Consider the following 20,478-nt stretch of genomic DNA (forward strand, 5'->3'; position numbering starts at 1 on the left):
ATTATTAAGATATTGACTTCATCTTGATTGTGGACTGCATACTTATTGACATTAACAGAGCTGTGGTGAATAGAGTAAACTTCTGATAGTCCTTAATACCATTTTTCTTGTTAAGAAAGCTCAGTACTATCTTCATGCTTTGTAAAGATTAGATAGATAGTTAGACAGACAGACTATATTTGTCCCCATGGCAAATTTTAGCTTTCTTCAACCATAACAGACAAACAGTATGGTGTGCACACACAAAACACCTGACATTGGTATAAAGATGCCCCAGTAGCTTTTTTGACACACTTCTACTGAATAATAATTAATAAATCTGAAGAAAGTTAAATCTATCTCCTAAAATTTTCACCAATTTCTACTGGTGCTTAGTGGAGAGAACACTTGAAAATGATGTATCACTTTTTGATGTACTACCTGAACTTTTGAAGACCATAAGGCCTAAAGCAAGTTTTCATAGTGGCCTCATTTCACCACTGGAGCCAAGTTCCCATTTACACATGACATTCATGACAAGAGAGGCCTGCAGAATAAACACTTTCCACTGTATCGTATTCTACAAATCCAAGTAAATAAACTTTTGCTCCTCTGGCATCATAACATTCAAAGCCATCCCGCCAGATACCTAAAGAGTTTCTGCCTGATGACCATTAAACTGTTACCTTCCATACAATCATCTGTTTGACCTGCGACTATCTTCATTATGTAAACACCTGCTCTACCGTCCAATTTGCACCAGCAATTCAATTTTCTGTCAGATTGTTACTTAATTTATCTGATACATAATGTATATTTATATCTGATTTTTATATAGTATTTTGTAATATGTAAGACATATTTTTAATGTTCATTGCTTGCATTACGTGCCTGCTATGTTATTGTACCCCGTACTGTATTATATTTATTTAGAACAAATCTCGATGTATAGATAAATATGTAAAATAAAAACTGATTAAGTGTTTTTGCTGTTTCAGCTATATACAGTAATCTTGACAAAAATACAGCAAATCACAGACACCTCATTCTTCTCTTTTATTAAGAATTCACAAACCATTTATTTGCTTCTATAGACTACATAGCAGAAATAACAAAATAATTTATTGAGTGTTGCCCACCGCAGTACAGAAGACCTAGTGACCAGTTATTTCTGTGTGACATGGTCATCATTGTAACTTTGTAAATTTGCCAGTTGACCAGTAATCATTACAAGATTTCTCCCTATCTCTTAAATTAGATTTGCTGCTGGTCAAATAGTAGACCCTTTTGTACTGTAGGTGCTAAACATTGTTTAGTATGGACCTTTTGTATACACAGAAAAATGCCTTTTTTAAATTAAATGGATTGATACCATCTTCAAGCATTATTTTCTACTAGTCCAAATGTTCTGGTTACCAATGTACAATTGCTCTCTCAGTAAAAATGAAAAGGGTAAATTAAAAAAATTATTCTATACGCAATGTACCAAAAATGAAATAATATAATACAAAATAAAATAGCAGACATTAATATGCTTTATGTAATATCAAAGCATAACATTGGACAATTCATAACATGGGCTGTTGGAGGTCTAAAAACTGCCTTTAGCTGATTTGTGTTATAATCCTACAGTATGGTCTGCCAGACTATAGAAAGGGCAATTTGTGCCTGGGGTAGTTGGGATTGCAGCAATGTTTCATGTGGTCCTTAATGAGTGATGGTTAGTTATACTCTGTGGGATTTGTGCAGATGTCACACACCTCTGTATGGCCGTTCTGTCTTGTGTGATTGTTGTGTTACCAAACCACAAAATGATGACACCAGTCAGCATTAACACTGGCATTTATCACAATGGCTGTTTCTGACAGTTAACTATTTAGCTGAATATATAAGTCAGCAAAGTTAAATTTATTTTATTGCTTTTATACTTCCCCTCTTGAATAACAATACAATTCTATTAATTAAATCAGCAATCATGTTTTCTCATGGAAAGATTTTTTTATGTGCATTAATTGTAGTATGGTTTGAAATTGTATCATGATAAATATTTTTTTCTTAAATGTTACATTTAGGTCCTAGAAAATCAGTTTTTCAATAAAATGAAAAAAAAAAACTTCAGCAATATTTGCATTTACATCAAAGCTTTACTGCTTACATTTGAGTGTTAATTTATTTTATCGGGTCAAGTTATGATTCTGCTTACTCTCAGGAGTTTACAAAAGCTAGATAAACACTTCTTTTTATAACTGTGTTAAGTAAAGTTGCAAATTGTAAGCAAACAGCAAGAAGCAACTTATTTTCCATTTATTCTAATGTTTTATTATGGCTGAAAATAGCATTTTATTTTATAACCATTATTTTTTAATCCTGAGACTGTCAGAATGGTGATTGCAAGGATAGAAATCTCAAGGGATGGAAGGAAGCTGTGTAAAGAGATATTATCTGCTTCTACATCAGACAGAGTATATTTGGGCCGTGTTTTGTCATAAATCCCCCCCGCTCTCTCACACACACACTCACTGTCTTCTCTTTCTTTTCTCGTGATGACCTAGTCATGCTGAGAATGCAATCCACGCAGCAGCTCACCAACTCTTTCCTTGCATGTACCTTTGTCGCATCGAGAACAAGCCAGTCAGTGGCAGCAATTTGTAAACATTTGCAATTCGCTTGGGAAATAAAACTGCAGGAGTTCCAAAGGCTTTGTAATTTGTTCTACGGGTGTAACACTTAGATCTTAACGCAGTACCTCCTTAGAAAAGAAACTCATCAGTCAAGGGATACAGTGAAGTTCAGTACCGGAGCAAAGTGCAGCAGTCTTTACAACTACGTGGTCATGAGTATCACACGCATGCCTTCAAAACTTCAGCCAAATTGGGCTTCTTGAGAGGAACAAAATGAATTAAGGCAAAGTAAAATGCAACTACTGCCTTGATTTACTATGTGGATCAGTATTTAAAAGTGATAGAATTCTTGAATGGAATCTATCTGAAATAAGGAGAAGTTTGGAATTACAGTATATTCTTCACAATGAGTATCGTTATGAAGCCACGATCCAGGTCCACCAGCTCTTTGAGGAATGCGGAATGGCTTTGGTAAAATGATTTCATTCTTTACTGCTGTTCTTCCATGATTTTAACAGTAATATTGTAGCATGTTTTGAACTTGCAGAATATCTTATGCATGTTATCTGACTAGAATCATTGTTTAAGTATTTCAAGTAAAGCATGGTACTTAATAATACTGTAGAGTGTACACAAAAGACAACATAAAGCAACATTTTTTTATCACGTGTTCATCCTTGTAGTATTGCAGTTTGTAGTTTGAAGGTGCTGTTTTGTTTCAGATTACACTAACTTCAATTGGCTTACTTCTCAGCTTACATTATTGTCTACTTGCCATGTGCTGAAAAAATTATGGATGTTATCAATTTTGCACAAGTAACTGAAAATTGACCTTTGTTTATGTTGGACGCTGAAAACAAATCTGTTTTTTCAGCATCATAAAAGTTCTGATAATAACAGTCATAAACTATACTGTGTTGTTATCAGTTACAAATTAAAATGTATTTATAGATTTAGCATTTATTTTATGCGAGGACATGGCTGCAAACCTCATTTAATGAAAGCCATGCATAACTGTTAAGGGACATTAAAGTTCAAACATTTTGCATGAAATAATATGAACGCTCTGTATAATATTGTCTAAACCTAAACACACATGAACCATTCCACCACCTTGGCAGCTTGATGTTGCAATAGTCAGTCATATCTTCTGAGTTCTGGGTTCAAATCCTGGCCTGGGAAGAAACTACTTGATATGTTTTTTCTCATCATCCTTTAGTTTTGGTCTTGAATCTGAAAGGTATGTATGGTGACTCTAAAATGGGTTGTTATGAGTGTGTGTAAGCAAGTGTGTCCTGCAGTGGATTGGCAACTTATCCAGTAGCATGGGATAGTCCGTGGCTACCCACTACCCTGAATTGGATAACTGGATTAGAACATAGATGGATGGATGGATGATCATACACAAATTCACAGAGGGATCCATAAAATTAAATAGACCCCTTAAATTGAGTGAGATTCATAAGCATTCTGAGTTGATCTAAAAGAAATAGAGACAGAGTGAAAGTGTGGTTGACCCCAAGTTTGTCCTGGTTTAAATATACATTTGTTTTGAATATGTGTGAAGAAGACATTATTAGTCCAGAGTATGCAGAATTTGATGCATAGATTGATGCTGACAGCCAGTACTGAAACAGGGTTCTGTTCCCTAAAATGTCAGGGGATAGACATGGGTGCATTCTCTATCATGTTTTCTAGGAGAGAATCTGGTAGGATGAAATGTTTTGGATTGATTATTAACTCTAATTAAAAAAATTTCTGATATGTCAGGAATAGATTTGTCAGTAACATCATTACATATGGTGACATAGTGGTGCAGTGGTTTGCACTGTCACGTCAAAACTCAAACCCCGGTTTGGGAACTGCCTGTGTGGAGCTTAAAATAATCTCCCTGTCCTTCTTGAAATGTCTTCTGGGCATTTCATCTTTCCATCCACATTTCAAAGATGTCTGTGTCAACTCCAAACTAGCAATGTATTCGTGTGTGTGTGCCCTGTGATGAAGTGGCACACATCATTCTGAGATTTCCTCTGGGCACTTTAAAGTCCACCATAACAGGAACTTCAGTCTCTGGATGTGGAAAAATAGGTACTGAACCACCAGTCCACCATTGAAGTTATCTTGTTTTGTTCTTCCCCTGTTTTAGTATCTATATAAAAGTAAAAGAAAATGCTGTCGCGAGAAAAGGAAAGTGCAAAGACTTTAATGGTTAACAGTGTTTACTGAAAGATATAAAACTCTAGCGCAAGGATAAGCAAGATAAAAATTCATGTAAAATACAAGCTACCAGAACAAATGTGGTCAGGCTGCAGACGGCTTTTAAATTCTTGTACTTACCATTCATTTCTATGACTGTCAGGTTCAACCAAAGCCATATTTTTAAGAGACATTCTAAAGCACTCCACAGTACTCAGTTTAAGTCCATTTTTGAAGCCTGCTTCTTCTCATTTGGTTTATTTTGTAGTGATCTACACATCTGATGGAGCTCCTATATGACAGTGTCTCAAAACTAAATCACTCTTAAGTGGCCACTTGTATATATAAGACTGACTGTATATTATGTCTATTTTGTGATTTAAACTCACTGGTATTGGGGCCTTACAGACTGTATTGGCATATCAAACTGATATTTTTTGTTATGACGACATTTTTTTAGCTGTTCTTTTTAGGGTTTTTTTTCACATTTTTTAAATGAAGGGGTGGTGTAGTGGGTTTAATGATCTCCGTCTGACCATTGCCTGTGTGGAGTTTACACACTCTTCCTATGTTTGCATGACTTTTTTCCAATTTCCCCCAAAGATAAAGACATGTTAGATTAATTGGTGGCTTAAACTTAGTTCATTATGACTACGATTGTGTGCACAATCTGAATGGATGAATAAATAAAAAATCAGTTTAGCAGACATCTATAATGTTAACTAGATGTTTAATATTATGGTTTTCCAAAAATTTAAATCGTGCAATTAACATTAATTATCTTCTAATCCATTTCAATGCTTCTTTAATTCCAATTCGGAGTCTGCAAACCCGGAGACATTCCAGCAGCAGCATTAGGCACGGGGAAGGAACTTACTCTGAATGAGGTGCCAATTCATTGTAAGACTAAAGATTGTATAAATAATAAAAGCTAACAAGACAGTAATGACTCAGAAGTGATTAACTAATGAAGATATTTTGAAGCACTATTTGGCAAAAGCAAAGTCATTATATCATAAACATATTTGTAAACTATTAAAAATCCTGAATTATCTAATGTGGGGTGTTCATATGACATGCAATAAATTACTTCATGAGGTAGAAGTACATAATAAAGGAGAATAGTTGCATCAGATATTTGAAATATAAAAATGTGTGCTTCAATTTATATATTTAATATGTAAATATTCTTGATTATAATAGAAATTTGTTATTTTTCATCCTCTGATAGAGGTTCATAGAGGAGTGGATACATAGTAAAAGATCAAAAATCTAAAATAACATTATATTTGTAATCACTGACCTTGAAATAGTCTAAAATAATACCTTATGCTGATGTTTAAATTCTGTCATTTTTAAAATGAGGGTTTTTTTCAGTTGCAGAGGGCCATAAATAGGGAGGAACAATAAAAAGCTTAATGCCTTGTGTCAGTTTATACTGTATATCATTTGTGTGGGTTTCCTTGTGCCATTGAGTCAGGAGGCGCCGAACAATAAGAACTCTTAAGTCATTTCAAAGCATTCATAAGTTATTGTCTAACTTCACAAACATGACAAAAAAAAAATAAGACTGACGTAACATTCTCAAACCTTGTTCCTCCAGTTCTGAGTTCACGGGAGCAGGAGCCTATCACAGAATCTTTGGATGCTAGGTAGGCGCTAGCCCTGTAGAGGGGAACAGTCCATTACAGTGCCCACTCATACATATATCCACACTCACACTGAAATGGGGCCAATTTACAATTGCCAGTTATCCTAAGTTTAACATATTTGGGGTGTAAAATAACAGTATCCAAAAAAACAAAATGTGATGAATATTTACAATACATAGAAGATTTTAAACATAATAGGTTTGTAGGTTTATTGTCATTATTGTCACATGTGCAAAATACATGCATTCTTTCTTGCATGTGTTAATCAACATTGAAGGTATAATAAAAGCAACAATTAACAATATCAATTAACAGTGAGCTTATCGGTGCTTCAGTAAAGCTGTTCATTAGCTAACTGTTTGTTTTTTCACCATGTCTTATGCTAAGAGAAAATTATTTTTTTACATTTTTATATGTGTTTGTATTGTCTGAGAAAGCACAGTGCAGCATATGAATCATGTACCCTCTGGCCCATACTTCACACCTTTTTTCAGTTTGTTGTATCATATACATGACACAGATTCTCATAAGTACAATGTTACATTGCCAACATTCCTCACTTTATGCTATTTATATGAACCAGGGTGCCAAGAGTCATTTTTAATTTACTGCTATAATAGGTTCAGTTTTTTGTTTTAAAATGACAGGACAGAATCACTAATATCTACTAACCATTGAGATCAACATTGATGTTTTTTGGCATTCAAAAGATATTGCAGCTCAAGTGTCTCATGAGCCTCCTACAGCTCTGCAATCCCATATTCCATCCACTGCAAATGTTTGTCCATTTATGTTTCCATTTTCTGACCCATTCAAGGGTCCCCTAGTCTTATCTTGCCATTGCAGGATACAAGACTGGAACAAACTACAAACAGGCTGCCAATCTGTCACAGGGCCAATTTGGGACGTACATAATAAAAACTCCAAATCAGGATTTAACCACTGTATCAACATGCTGCCTTGCCTGCATTTGCCAGAGCAGTATGACTAGTCAGCAAAGTCACAGTAATGGTGTTTGAATATAATCATAATCAGTAGACATGATACAGGTGATTTTACTAACTTTTTAAATTGACATTTAAGAATGAAAAGCTAGGTAGGTTTGATATATGACACACCAGGCACAATGAGAATAACAATGACAAGTCAGAAAGTCTGAGTCACTCTGAGAAATACATGATATATCATTCACAAACCCAATTCAGGTTTACGTGATGATCAGAAACCTTATGTGTAGTTTGGCACTTAAAACTTGTAAGTCTCCTGATGCTGAAAGAAAATAAATTTTAAAAACTAAACTTGTCTATACTTCCAAAATAACAGAACAGTTTGGCTGTTCTTGGGCCAAACTCTTAAATGAGGAGAAGCATTGCAGCTGCTGGTTTGTCTCGGCGATGATGTTCATCTGAAACAATTTCATTTGTGCTCTATTCTGTTCAGAGTAAAGGAAAGGCTATGAAAGTAGGAGACATGCCTTAGTCTTTGCCAAAGCATTGTCTCTCTATTCTTTTCCGGATCATAAAACTGTTGAACTGAGATGTTGTTTTTATTATTTCATCTCATGAGGTTATATTTTGATAAATAATCATTTATTTAATTAGTTTTCTATCTCTGTTTTACAAGCCTGTCTTTTTACTTTCCAGTGAGGTTTGACCTCAATTTTAGTAAATCTCTTAATTCGTTCTTTGTTGTAACAGTATTTGACTGAAACTGCTAAAGAATTCAGTTCTTTAAGAACATTTTTTTCAATAACTACCACAAAGGTCATAACATATTGCTGATATGCTTTCTTCAGGCTGAAAGATATTCATTGTTTATGAGAATACTATGTGTTTAACATTTTTAGTGGTTATTTCATTAACTCTTGTTCATTGTATTTTAAAAAAGAAATATGTTTGCTTTATAGTGATTCTTCTGTATGATAATCATGACATACATACTTTATTTTATGGCATTACAGCTACCCAGTGGTTAATGGTGCTGCCTCAGAGTTCTGGGTCAGAATCCTGATCCATTATCTGTCTCTATTGTGAATGATTTCTGATTGCCTGTGTGGGTTATTCTTCTCTGATTTGGTTGTTAATTAGCTGCAGGAATGCGCCAAGCAGTTGACTCATGTCCCATCCATCACTGGTTGCTGCCAAGTTAAGGACTGGATGCAAATCTTTATTAGTAATTTCTTGTAATGAAACAATTCCACTTGTTTTCATGTTGGACAGTGTTGGAACTGAATTACTATGGTAGTCCTTGCCTTTAGTAGTTATTATTTTATTTTAAATAAAAGAGGTGGTGTTTATTGAATATTTCAGTATTTATTCTTCTAAATCACTTGCTTGGTTTCTGTTTGTGCTGTTTTCAAGATTTTCTTGTTCTGTATATAGTAGGTTTTTCTTGAAGCTTTTTAAGACTTCTGTATTAGGGTAATTTTTTTTAAAATGGACCTTTGTGAGTTCAGGTTCAAATACATATTTAAATGTATTGCTTCTGTGTTCGCATGTTGCGATGGACTGGCACCTTATCTATGTTTAGTTCCTGCCTTATGCCTGACACCGCCATGATATGCTCTGGCCTTTGCAACCATGACTTGAACAAAGTGGCACTGAGAATATAACACTGTGTAAAGTGATCTAAATCACAGAACAGTGAATCAACCATATCCACTACATTTGACCCCTTTGATGTTTTACTATGTACAGTTTTTAAACATTTGGTTTCGCCAGTTAATATTTATTAATGTAAAACATAAAATATTGTAAATAAAAAATAACCTGTATACAGCACTGTGAATTGCCATTTACATAAGCGGAACAGATTCATACTGGGCATCAGGCTACACATTGAAGGATTCCACATCTACTTTCTAACAAGATGGTGTCAAAGATCCAGAAGGCAAGTTAGCAGTGCAATCAGTGTATTGTGACGCAGCTGGTGGAAATCTGTCTTCTGGGGTTAGGGTAGATGCAAGCTGAAATCAGTTCTGTACAGCAGATCTTCAGTTTAGGAATCAGTACGCCAGACCTCTGCCTCTAAATTCTTCAAGTATTAGGCCACAATCCTTCAGCACATTTTAAATGTACACACAAAAGTGTTTCTTGTTATTAAGTACTAAGTAACCATTTCAATATTCACTTTTAGTTATTCAGTCTCAAAATAACTTCAAAATGCTGCTCCCTTGTATTCATAATAAAGAAGATAATTGAAGAAACCATTCCAAATGCTTAAAAGAGTGTAATACACTTAGATGCTTATTTACAAAGCTGTAAATTGGACAGTCTCCAAGTACTATAATTTCTTCCCACAACCCTAACGATAAGTAAGCTAGGCTAACTAGCATTTCTAAATTCCTCCATATTAGCAGTTGTTGGTGTGTGTCGGTGTGACTGCTTTAAAATGGAGTAGAATCCAATCCAGGGTAGTCTTGTAGCTCATGCTGCGGGATAGACTTGTGTTCCATGGAACCCTGTATTGAACTGAATGAACTAAGAACATGGCTGGAAAGACTTCTATGTTCAAAAATCGGCATGGCTTTGTTACAATTACCTTTGAAATGCTCAGATCTTAATTCATATGTTGGCTAAGCATAATTTAGCGGCATTTACTGTAAATGTTGGTCATGTGTTGTTTTAGGTTAGTCTTGGGAATCTGTTAATTGTGAATGAGTGAGTGTTGCCTACAATGAACTTGCATGTCCAGCGTGGCTAATTCCTGTTTTAAAACATGATCCTGCTATGCGCTTTGGAGCCCCACAATTCTTCATCTAATTGTGCAAGAAAAGAAAACAGATGGAATGATAAATTGCCTTTAGAAAATCTGCTCAGTTGGAGCAACATGAAAATTATTATATTATTATTTTTATTAGCAACATATTTTGCTTGCAACTGCAAAAAGTAAAAACTTCAAAGTTAATGGTAATCCTTAACAAAGTATCTATATGCCTTAATTTAAGCATACATCTAACATATCCTTATTTCAACAAATATTTCAACAGTTAAATGATAACTGTATTTTCCAGTTCTTGGATTTCGACTTTCACATTATTGGCACTGTTCCTTGATTGTTGTCAGTTTTCACTTAGCAGCCTAAGGCTGCATGACAAATAGGGCTGGGTATCAGCATTAATGTTCCCATCTTATTTAATTTCGATTCACAATGTCTCGATTCAATCTAATATGAATTTTATCTTGATTGAATTAGCGTGGACTGATATATTTGAAGTGCTAGCTTCTTTACAGATTACTTAGCCATGCATCGAGAACACTTTATTTGAAAGGTGTCTACATAGTGACTTAATAATGTATGCATAAGCATGGAATGATATTTAAGAAGCAATACTTGATTAGTAATGAACATGAATCTTCTTTATAAAACAATCATTTTGTGAGTAATATTATTATAAAATATCAAATATTGCTCCTTAAATAATAAATACAGTATGTTATTCAGTAACCTATTCATGTGTTATGGATCTCCATGTAGGCACCCTTCAACTAAACCGTTAGTCAAATTTATTCCCCTAATGGACATTTAAAACAATCTTGAATTAGTCGAAATTAAAGATACAGTGGCAAGAGTCGTGTCTTTCTATAATTTTATAGGTTGCACATATCTTTAGTTGCTTACATGTAGCAGTCACGTTAATCATGCCTTGAAAATGTGTCATCACAGTTCTTCCTCAGATAAAAAGGAACCATTTTAAAATGAGGATCTAGATGCTGACAGTGGTGTTGAATGAATGGAACATAAAAGCTATAGAACCAACCATCGTGACTGACAATGCTGCTAATATGATCTGTGAGGTACAACCATTGGAGCTACGTCATGTCGACTGGTTTGCGCACACGCTCACTTTGGTATTTCAGGCTCCTCAGAAAATTCCAACAATTGCCCACTTGCTCAGCTGGGTGAGAAGCATCATAAACTTTTTCCACTGTAGCAGTACATCTAGCCACATTTTAAAGATTTAAGAAAGAATAAAGTAAGAAAGAATAAAGTAATTTTTCTTTTGCTAAAATTACCATCTTTATTTTCATGGAATTTGTCACCAAGTTATATACAACATAAAAAAAATAGATTTTAAATTTTTAAAAATGCACATCTCCAAAATTTTTTCTCTTTATTTCTCAATAGCCCAGGGTAAAAATTTTGTCTTTCCAATTAATTGTTATTTCTTCCTTAAACGATTCAATATTGATTCTTAGTCTCAAGATTGATCTTGTGATTCTTTAGCCTGCTCAATTACTATATGTAGGTTTTTTCTCATCTTTATTTTTGGTGTCCGGACAAGAGTGCTGAATGCCAGTCACACCGAGAGCAACCTCACTGCTGAGATGGCTGGCTGTTGTTCCAAAAACCTTTCTAGCATTTCCAAAGCACTGTTCCATCATGGGACATCATCAATCCCAAATTTGTGTGTTGATAAGATAATATGTAAACAGCACAGCAAAGACTGTTTTACAAGAGTTCTAGAATAACGGAAAATGAAATGGATATGTATATGTAATGACAAGACTGATTTCACAGAGAATGCCTTAAAGTTTGGAGAACTGAAAATGTCAGATTTCTACAATTAACGCACCAGAAGTTTGTGACATTTAAAATTTGAATTAAATTGACTCATCTGTTAAATATTGCTCTGAAGTATGTTTTAACCTGCTAGTGATGCAAATAAGACTCTTACAGTAGCTAATGTTACAAGCCTAAGTGAGTGATTCTTAGACAAATGAGATTTTAAAGACATGCTGTTAGAAAATAGCTTTAAAGAGATTGCTTAAAATAAATTATCTTGAATTATAATGGAATTCACCAATTCAATAGTACATATGTAAAAGTTCTTTTTGGTATTGATGTTAAGCAATGTTTCTCATTTACTGGAAAAAATGTCATATTTATTTTTAGATATTTATTTAATATTTAGAATGTGCACATGGTAAAATAAATCTGGTAATCCACGATGATATCATTTTTTATAAATCCTATGCTGAAATACCCCTAAGTTTATAACATCTCCAACTTGATATTATTATAGGGAATCCCCATATCTATCACAAATTAAAATTCAAGGCCTTATTTGTATTGTAGTATTTATTATAGTTTGGTAACAACTTGATGGATATACAAATATTTTAATGCTCCTTTACTGTTAGTATTTATATATTTTATGTACTTTTACAGAAAAAGGCACTATAGTATTCACTTTAATAATGCAGGTGTTTTAATAAAAAGAAGCTGAATGGAATTTCTGTTTATGCTGTGGTGCCAAATCGGTGTCTAGTATCATAAAATTTCACAGGTGTTGGTACTGAATATAAACTTACATATCAGTATGAGTTTCCAATGGTTGTATAATTTTATTAACATTTAAACCAATATTTTGTAAAAAGTGGCAACATACAATTTAGCTGATGAAGAAATAAATCTTACATCTATTTTTTTGGACAGTAGATAAACTTTCTTGTGCACCTGTTATTGCTATTTCATTTATTTTTATTTCTTCAGGCTACCTTTTACTAGCTTTAGTTTTAATTCTATTTTAGTTGTGTATTCTGCTAGTGTTTCTATGAGAATAACATGATATTCTAAAACCAACTAAATCCAGTCAGATGTCATCAAGGTCTGTCCTGTTAGGTAGAAACTAAGCAAGGGCCAAAGCAATTATAAAACTGCAGATGTCTAGTCCTTAATTGCTACAAACACACTGTTGATTAAAACTGGTTACGTGGAAAAAGCTACAATGTACCCATAACAGATTAGACATAAATTGCAAACATTAGATAAGGGGTGCTTTGCAATTTTTAAAGATTCCCTAATTATTTCAATTGTCCATTTTGTAATCCTTTGATTGCAACTTTTTGTTCCAAAAACATTCCATCTTAATCTTTGGCCAATTCATTGAAAACTACTTTGACTACTCTTTTGTACACAATTCAATATAAATTGTGCTTTCCCAGCTTTTATTCTTTGATTTAGGTTTATTACTTAATTTTAAGATATTTGTACTATTAACTTCAGTTAACAAAAATTGACAAATAGCTTCTATGCACAGCTGTACAAATGTGGAATTTCTTTTAACAGCATGTGTTCATTACCACAATAATTACTTAAAGTTTTCAGTTTAACAAAGCAAAGACAATTTTACAGAGGAATGCCTGTAGGTCATGTAGCTTGGATGCAGAACAGATCACATGCAAACATTTTGTAGAGGTCAAAATAATTATTTTAATGCGTCTAAGAATTTTACTAATCCCTGAAGAATACCAGGTTTTAAATACCCTTGGCCATTCATTCCATGACCTTATATGTATGTTAAATGTCAGCCGAAACATTGTTTAATGTAGCAGGTCTAGATTACTTAAAGCAGATGTTGTGTTCCTTTAGAACTGAAAAGGACTTATAGATAACTTTATGTGACACTGACAGAAAGGCAATAATATGTAAATAATTAAATAATAAGCTCACTAACTGTTAATTTTGCTTAGGAAATGAGTTGTTTGTAAAAAAACAACCTTGTTTATGACATCTTAAAGATAACACATAAACATGTATTGCAGTAACAGATCCTTGTATCCTTAGATCACAGAACTAATGGTGAGAGAAGTTTTGGGAGGGCAAAAGGCTACCTTTAGCCTATTAATATTTATCAGCCAACAATTAGATTGAATCTGTTTCTGCAGTAATAACTACAGTTTTGCTTTGCAAAAAAATATTGTGGTACAATGCAGTTCAGTGACTAGTGAAATTTACATCATTGATCCAGAAAACAATTATTTTAGTGTATTTAAAAAACCTCTTTTGCTCTAGACTTGCATCTCATTTGCAACCTTATAATAGTTCCGATGCGGGGACAATATTTCCACCTGGCAACAGGAGGGAGCCGGTGTTGTCTTGAGAACACCTTGATCAGCCTGGACAACATTTAAATAGTGGCCAAAGTAGAATCTCAGCTAAGGCCACAGCTACAGCATTTTCCTCTCAACTAATATGGATTATAATTTTACTGCATCACTGGGGATGAGAAAGCAGTGAGGCATTAAAAGGCATATTATTTAAGGCAATAAGGAGCCAATGAAGTGATTCTTGACACACTTCTGCCAAATAATTTGTTGACTAAAAGTACTCAATGCTAATGTGTCAGAGAAAGGATGTGCCACATTGTTCATAAAGACCATCAGCTTTGACTATTTTCTCCTCCTTTACTATCTCTAGGAGGCCTGGAGTTTGTCCCATAACATATCCTAACTTCTTAATTAGCTTGTTGATTTGATGAGCCTCTCTTGAAGTTTTGTTACTGTCCCAGCAAACTGCTTTGTAGAAAATTGCACTGACTATCTCAGAGTTATAGAGCATACAAAAGATTTCACTGCCCACATTAAAGGAACAGTCTCTTAAGAAACAAGAGTCTGCTCTGCCCTTTCTTATACACTTCCTCTGTTTTACCAGACCAGTCCTGATCGTCATTGATATGAACTACTAAGTATCTCTACCAGTGCACTCTCCATATCCACTCCCTGAATAATGACTCGGTGCAGAGGCTATTAGAGATGGTAAAAGCCAATAACTAACCTAGTTTTACTGTTGTTAAGTTGCAAATGATTCTTGCACCCAGCAGAGTTCTTTACCTAAAACCATCTACTGTCTCATTCCCCCTTGTCAATACACCCCATTAGTGCAGACTAATTGGAGAATTTCTGGAAGTAAAATGAACTGATACTAATTGTTTGAGGTATACTGTTTGAAAAGAAAAGTTGACAGGTCTGCTCCATGTGAGTTGCCAGTGTTGCCCATATCCACATTAGAGAGGTTGTCCTTGAACCTCATAAACTGCATTCTGCCCGACATGTAGTCCATTATCATTATCTACCACAAGGATCAGCCACCAGCTAATCTACCAGCATATCCCTTTGTTTACCCCTCAACAGGGATGGCTGGATGGACCTGAAGGCACTAAAGAAATCAAAAAACATAATCCACACAGTTTTTCCAGGTTTGTGCCAGGTATGTCTTTTTGTGTCATCGTTGGTTGCGTGTAGCAATGCTAAATTTCCAAACAACACTTTTCCCCTCTGTATTTAGTAAATTTAGACCCTTTTCTTACAAATTTACAGGTCCAAAAGGGTTTTATGGTGTAAGGCGCAATATTCTTCAAAAAACATGAACTTCTCCAAAAAAATGAAATTGTAGCATCAGTTTCTCAAAATTGTATGCAAAACGAAACTAGTTATTTCATTCATTGACATTTGTTATATTTTGGGATATTAAATTTTACGTAGCTGATGGAGTGAATTTTGGTTTGCAGGACAAGGACAGAGGCAGCATGGTGAATGTTGGTCAAGTGTTGGTCAGCTGTTAATTTCATTATACTGTGTACATGTGACAGTTTCTTTGAGAAAAAGTGATAAAACTATGGTTTTAAAGCAAAATTTTACATTTTTAAAAGTCAAAGTTCTGTACAGCTGCACATCGCTACAAAGGTGATTGAGCTGGCCATGATGAAACAAAAAGACTTGTTTTTAAGTGCATACTAATTGGCTGTTGTTCAAATTATATGGAAAGAGAACAACTGAGGATGGCACTACTATCTTTTATTGTTTCTTGTTAATAAACATTTATTTAAGTCCATTTTATATAATGTTAGATATAATTTTAGGTAAGGGTGGCTGATATGGCCAAAATATTTATATCACAATATAATTAAAAATGATCAAGGCTACGGTATACTGTATATCACAACATAATCTACGCGCATATACTTTTCAGATTGAATCTACTGTAGTTTAGATGCTTGTGTTCACCCGGTTTCATAGGTTAACCCTGGGTAGTTCTACAGTTATGTTTCTTATCTTAAGGACCATTTTAAACAACTGAAGTAATTTCAAAATTGCTGTACCATGAAAAATAATACAATAAAACTGAAGAAGAATTAAATACACATATATTACACTTGTCTTTTAAGACACAAGAATCTTGGAAAGTATGTGAACTGTATAGACTGTATACTAAATCTGAAACATTATTGAAAATAGCAAATAAATATTCAAAGATCTATTCTTACCAATTCCACTGGTTTCCCAAAGAACAAAAACAAGAGCTAGACTTTAATATTGCCTTTGAAAACATCTTTGTGAACATGAAGTAGAATTATCTATACTAATAAAAGGCAAAGTCCTCACTCACTCACTCACTCACTCACTCACTCACTCACTCACTCACTCACTCACTCACTCACTCACTCATCACTAATTCTCCAACTTCCCGTGTAGACAGAAGGCTGGCATTTGGCAGGCTTATTCCTTACAGCTTACTTACAAAAGTTAAGCATGTTTCATTTCGAAATTCTACATGTGACGTTCATAACGGTCGACAACATCCGCCATGTTGAACTTTCTTATTTATGGCCCCATCTTCATGAAATTTGGTAGGTGGTTTCCCTGCGCTAACCGAAACCGATGTACGTACTTATTTCGATGGTATGACGCCACTGTCGGCTGCCATATTGAACTTTCCAACGTCACTAATTTTCCAACTTCCCATGTAGGTAAAAGGCTGACCCCATCTTCACGAAATTTGGTAGGTGGCTTCCCTGCGCTAACCAAAACCGATGTACGTACTTATTTCGGTGGTATGATGCCACTGTCGGCCGCCATTATTGAACTTTCCAACATCACTAATTCTCCAACTTCCTGTGTAGGTAGAAGGCTGAAATTTGGCAGGCTCATTCCTTACAGCTTACTTACAAAAGTTAAGCTGGTTTCATTTCGAAATTCTACACGTAACGGTTATAACGGTCAACAACGTCCAACATGTTGAACTTTCTTACTCATGGCCCCATCTTCACGAAATTTGGTAGTGGGCTTCCCTGCGCTAACCGAAACCAATGTACTTACTTATTTCGGTGGTATGACGCCACTGTCAGCCGCCATATTGAACTTTCCAACGTCACTAATTCTCCAACTTCTCAGGTAGGTAGAAGGCTTAAATTTGGTACTTATTTCGGTGGTATGATGCCATATTGAACTTTTCAACGGTCTTTGTTACTTATGGGCCTATCTTCAAGAAATTTGGTACACGGGTTCCCAACGCTAACTGAATCCTACTTACGCACATATATACGTCCATAGCCTGCAGCTCGGTCACCTATCCCAACACCTCCCACATTGTTGGCTGCCTGCCTATATAAGGCCGTCCGTCGCTCCAGTCTCTACATTCCCTTCCTTGCTTCGCCACGGGATTCACGTCTCCCTGCTGATAACTACAGCCTTTTTATTTAATCCACGGCTTCTCCGCTGTTTTATTGTTCATTTATTACGATTATAGTTATTGTGTAGGTATTTTAGACTTACTTTACATTGTTCAGGTACCCATTTCCTTTATCATTCCAACCGTACCCGCATTAACATGCCTGCGATAGATAACCACAAAAGATTGAAGTGAAATAGTTCTAAGTTTTGACAAGAAAAAAATGTAATGTTTCATCACATCATACAACATAAGAAATATAATGTAACAACCCAAGATATGATGGAGGAAGAAGTGACACACAGGTACAAGTGGCTGTTTAATATTTCTTGAAAGGATTATTTATTGTCCCTTTAATTAATTCTCCTTATCAACTCTCCTGATAGACACGAAAGATACTGCTCTTTCTCTTCAAAGGCGATCGCTGTCCTCATATGACCTTTGTGCCACACCGGGTACCTTCTTCTTTTGCTAAGTCTAATTCAGACCATTCAACCTTCTGTGCTGTTTATTGCAACTCTCTTTACACTCCTTTAGCGCATACACCTTTGTTCTCTCTCCTGTAAAGACTAACCTACCCCTTCTCTCACAGGTTAAAACACTACAATAACAATACAGATCACTAATTTTGACAAAAGTAGCTGGCGCTGTACTGCCATCTCATTCCACTCTCCACAATTATTACTATCGCATACATTTTCTGTAATACACACATTAATATAAATCCAATCACTAGTGTACAAATACACTATTAGTTTTAGTCATGTAGGTCATGCGCTACTTAATTGCACATGAAAATTCTAATTTGTGCATAGCAATTTGAGGCCTGCATGGACTTTCATTACCAGAGTTATACCAGCATGCTGCACTGTGGCAGAAGGACAAGTAACAAAGGTAGCTGCCTGATGTGCTCAACTGCAGTTCAAATGATACTGAAACTACTAGTTTACAAATGTCTATGTTGTTTCTACTGGAGTAAATTCCACCGCTTTTAAGCTAAAACAGCAACAAGATTTGTAGCAACTTTAAATTGACTTTGAATGGTCTTTGTAAAATTATTGATTAGCACTTCTGGTGCAGTCTCCTGTGATAATATGTAATTCTGCATCCATTTCTCTGAACAGGCCTACCCCCATCCTTCCTTTTGCAGATGCTTTCTGCGGTCTTTGATCCCTAGTGTTCTAAATGTTGGCCTTTCTTAACAATGAGTTGTGTACCACAATACAAGGAGATTGCACTTAAATAACTGACTGACTTTGGTTAATTTTCTGAACCCCTTTGTCCAATTAAAGGTCACAGGGAACCAGTCAATCACAGTGTACACTCATTAAAATTTATTAAGAATGGACCTGCTAGAGTCTCCAATCAACCATAACTGCAAATTTTGGGGATGTTGGAGGAAAACTGTAATATAAAAAGGAAAAATGACTTAGGCAAAAGAACATGTGAATTCCACAAAAAGAGTCACTAGGTTAGGATTTAGACATTTTTATAGTTGAGATGTGAGGCAGCTATAATAATCACTCTATTTCCACCTTTAACTGTTAACACTTAGCCCAGCAGAAGTATGGACCTTTCCGCTTGGTTACTTCATTTTATTGGTTGTTGGCTGACAGCAGGGTTACTAATCAGAGATTCAGGATGAATGACTTAAAGAGGACAAGATGACGTATATCAAAAAGAGGACTGAAACTTGTGGGTGAGTGAAAGAGCTGGGGTGTTTATTTTGGGAAACCCAGTAGACTGTGTACACACAAGCACAAAGGGATTCCTGAACATAGCCCAAGTCAGAGTGTAGGTTTTCTTCTTTTACTGAAAGCACACTTCGTTATCAGGGTTCTCATGGAGCACAAATGCGAACATCGGTAGAGTTTCTTTGCAGCCTTTTACAATTTTCATAAAGCGTTCTACTCAGTTGATTGAGCTGCCCTATGTGACATCCTGAGGGTTCGCGGGATCCCCACAAGGTTGTTGGATATCATGGCCGGCCTGTACATTGGTACTGTGAGTGCTGTGCAGAGTGGAGGCCGGACCTCTGTGTTTTTCCCAGTTGATTCTGGGGTTGGTCAGGAGTGTGTTCTTGCTCCTGCTCTGTTCAATGGTTGTATGGACTAGATGTTGGGCAAGGTCGTGGGGTCCAGCGACTGTGGGGCATCTGTTGGTGAAGAAAGATTCACGGATCTTGACTTTGCTGATGATGCTGTGATCTTTGCAGAGTCAATGGAGGCTCTGATTGGGGCACTCGAGAAACTGACACTACCTTGGCAGTGACATTCATGCCTCTGGTGACTCTTCCTATGAAGTCAGTAGATGAATTGGGAGAGCATGGGGGGTCATGAGGTCGTTGGAAAGGGGTGTGTGGCGCTCCCGATATCTATGCAAAAGGATGAAGGTCCAAGTCTTTAGAGTCCTGGGGCCTCATGCATAAACAGTGCGTACGCACAGAAATGCTGCGTAAGAATTTTTCCACGTTCAAATCGCGATGTATAAAACCTAAACTTGGCGTAAAGCCACACACATTTCCATGGTACCTCATACCTTCTCGTACGCAAGATTTCTGCTTGGTTTTGCAGATTGGCGACACCCAGCATCAAAGCAGTACTACTGTTCCTGTGTGGTTATCCTTTCTTTTCCTGACGCGGCTTTATAAATACACTGAAATTAACCGCATATTGTTTATTAGCTTAATGCATCTGATTGTAATTAACCAGTAACAATTTAATGGTTCAAGGAATGGTCAAACTATTCTAAATACAATAGCTGCTTTAGCGTTGTTACTCTCACTGCACCTTCTTCTT

The 20,478-nt window shown here is 35.5% G+C and overlaps 1 protein-coding gene across 8 annotated transcripts in view; it reads left to right on the forward strand.

Annotated features, from left to right (window-relative positions):
- pde4d (phosphodiesterase 4D, cAMP-specific) overlaps positions 1–20,478 on the forward strand; it is a 1,397,741-nt gene that overhangs the window by 1,148,102 nt on the left and 229,161 nt on the right. Inside the window, exon 1 of one of the 8 annotated variants that reach the window (XM_039758732.1) lies at positions 2,553–3,071. The exons of the other annotated variants lie outside the window; for them this stretch is intronic. Within the exon in view, the coding sequence (XP_039614666.1) occupies positions 3,007–3,071 (65 nt within the window). The 5' untranslated portion in view covers positions 2,553–3,006. Of the gene's footprint in view, positions 1–2,552; positions 3,072–20,478 lie in introns of those variants that run through there. 8 annotated transcript variants of the gene reach the window in all.

The sequence above is a fragment of the Polypterus senegalus genome, chromosome 7 (genome assembly GCF_016835505.1).
Source record: "Polypterus senegalus isolate Bchr_013 chromosome 7, ASM1683550v1, whole genome shotgun sequence".
Classification (NCBI taxonomy): Eukaryota; Metazoa; Chordata; class Cladistia; order Polypteriformes; family Polypteridae; genus Polypterus; species Polypterus senegalus.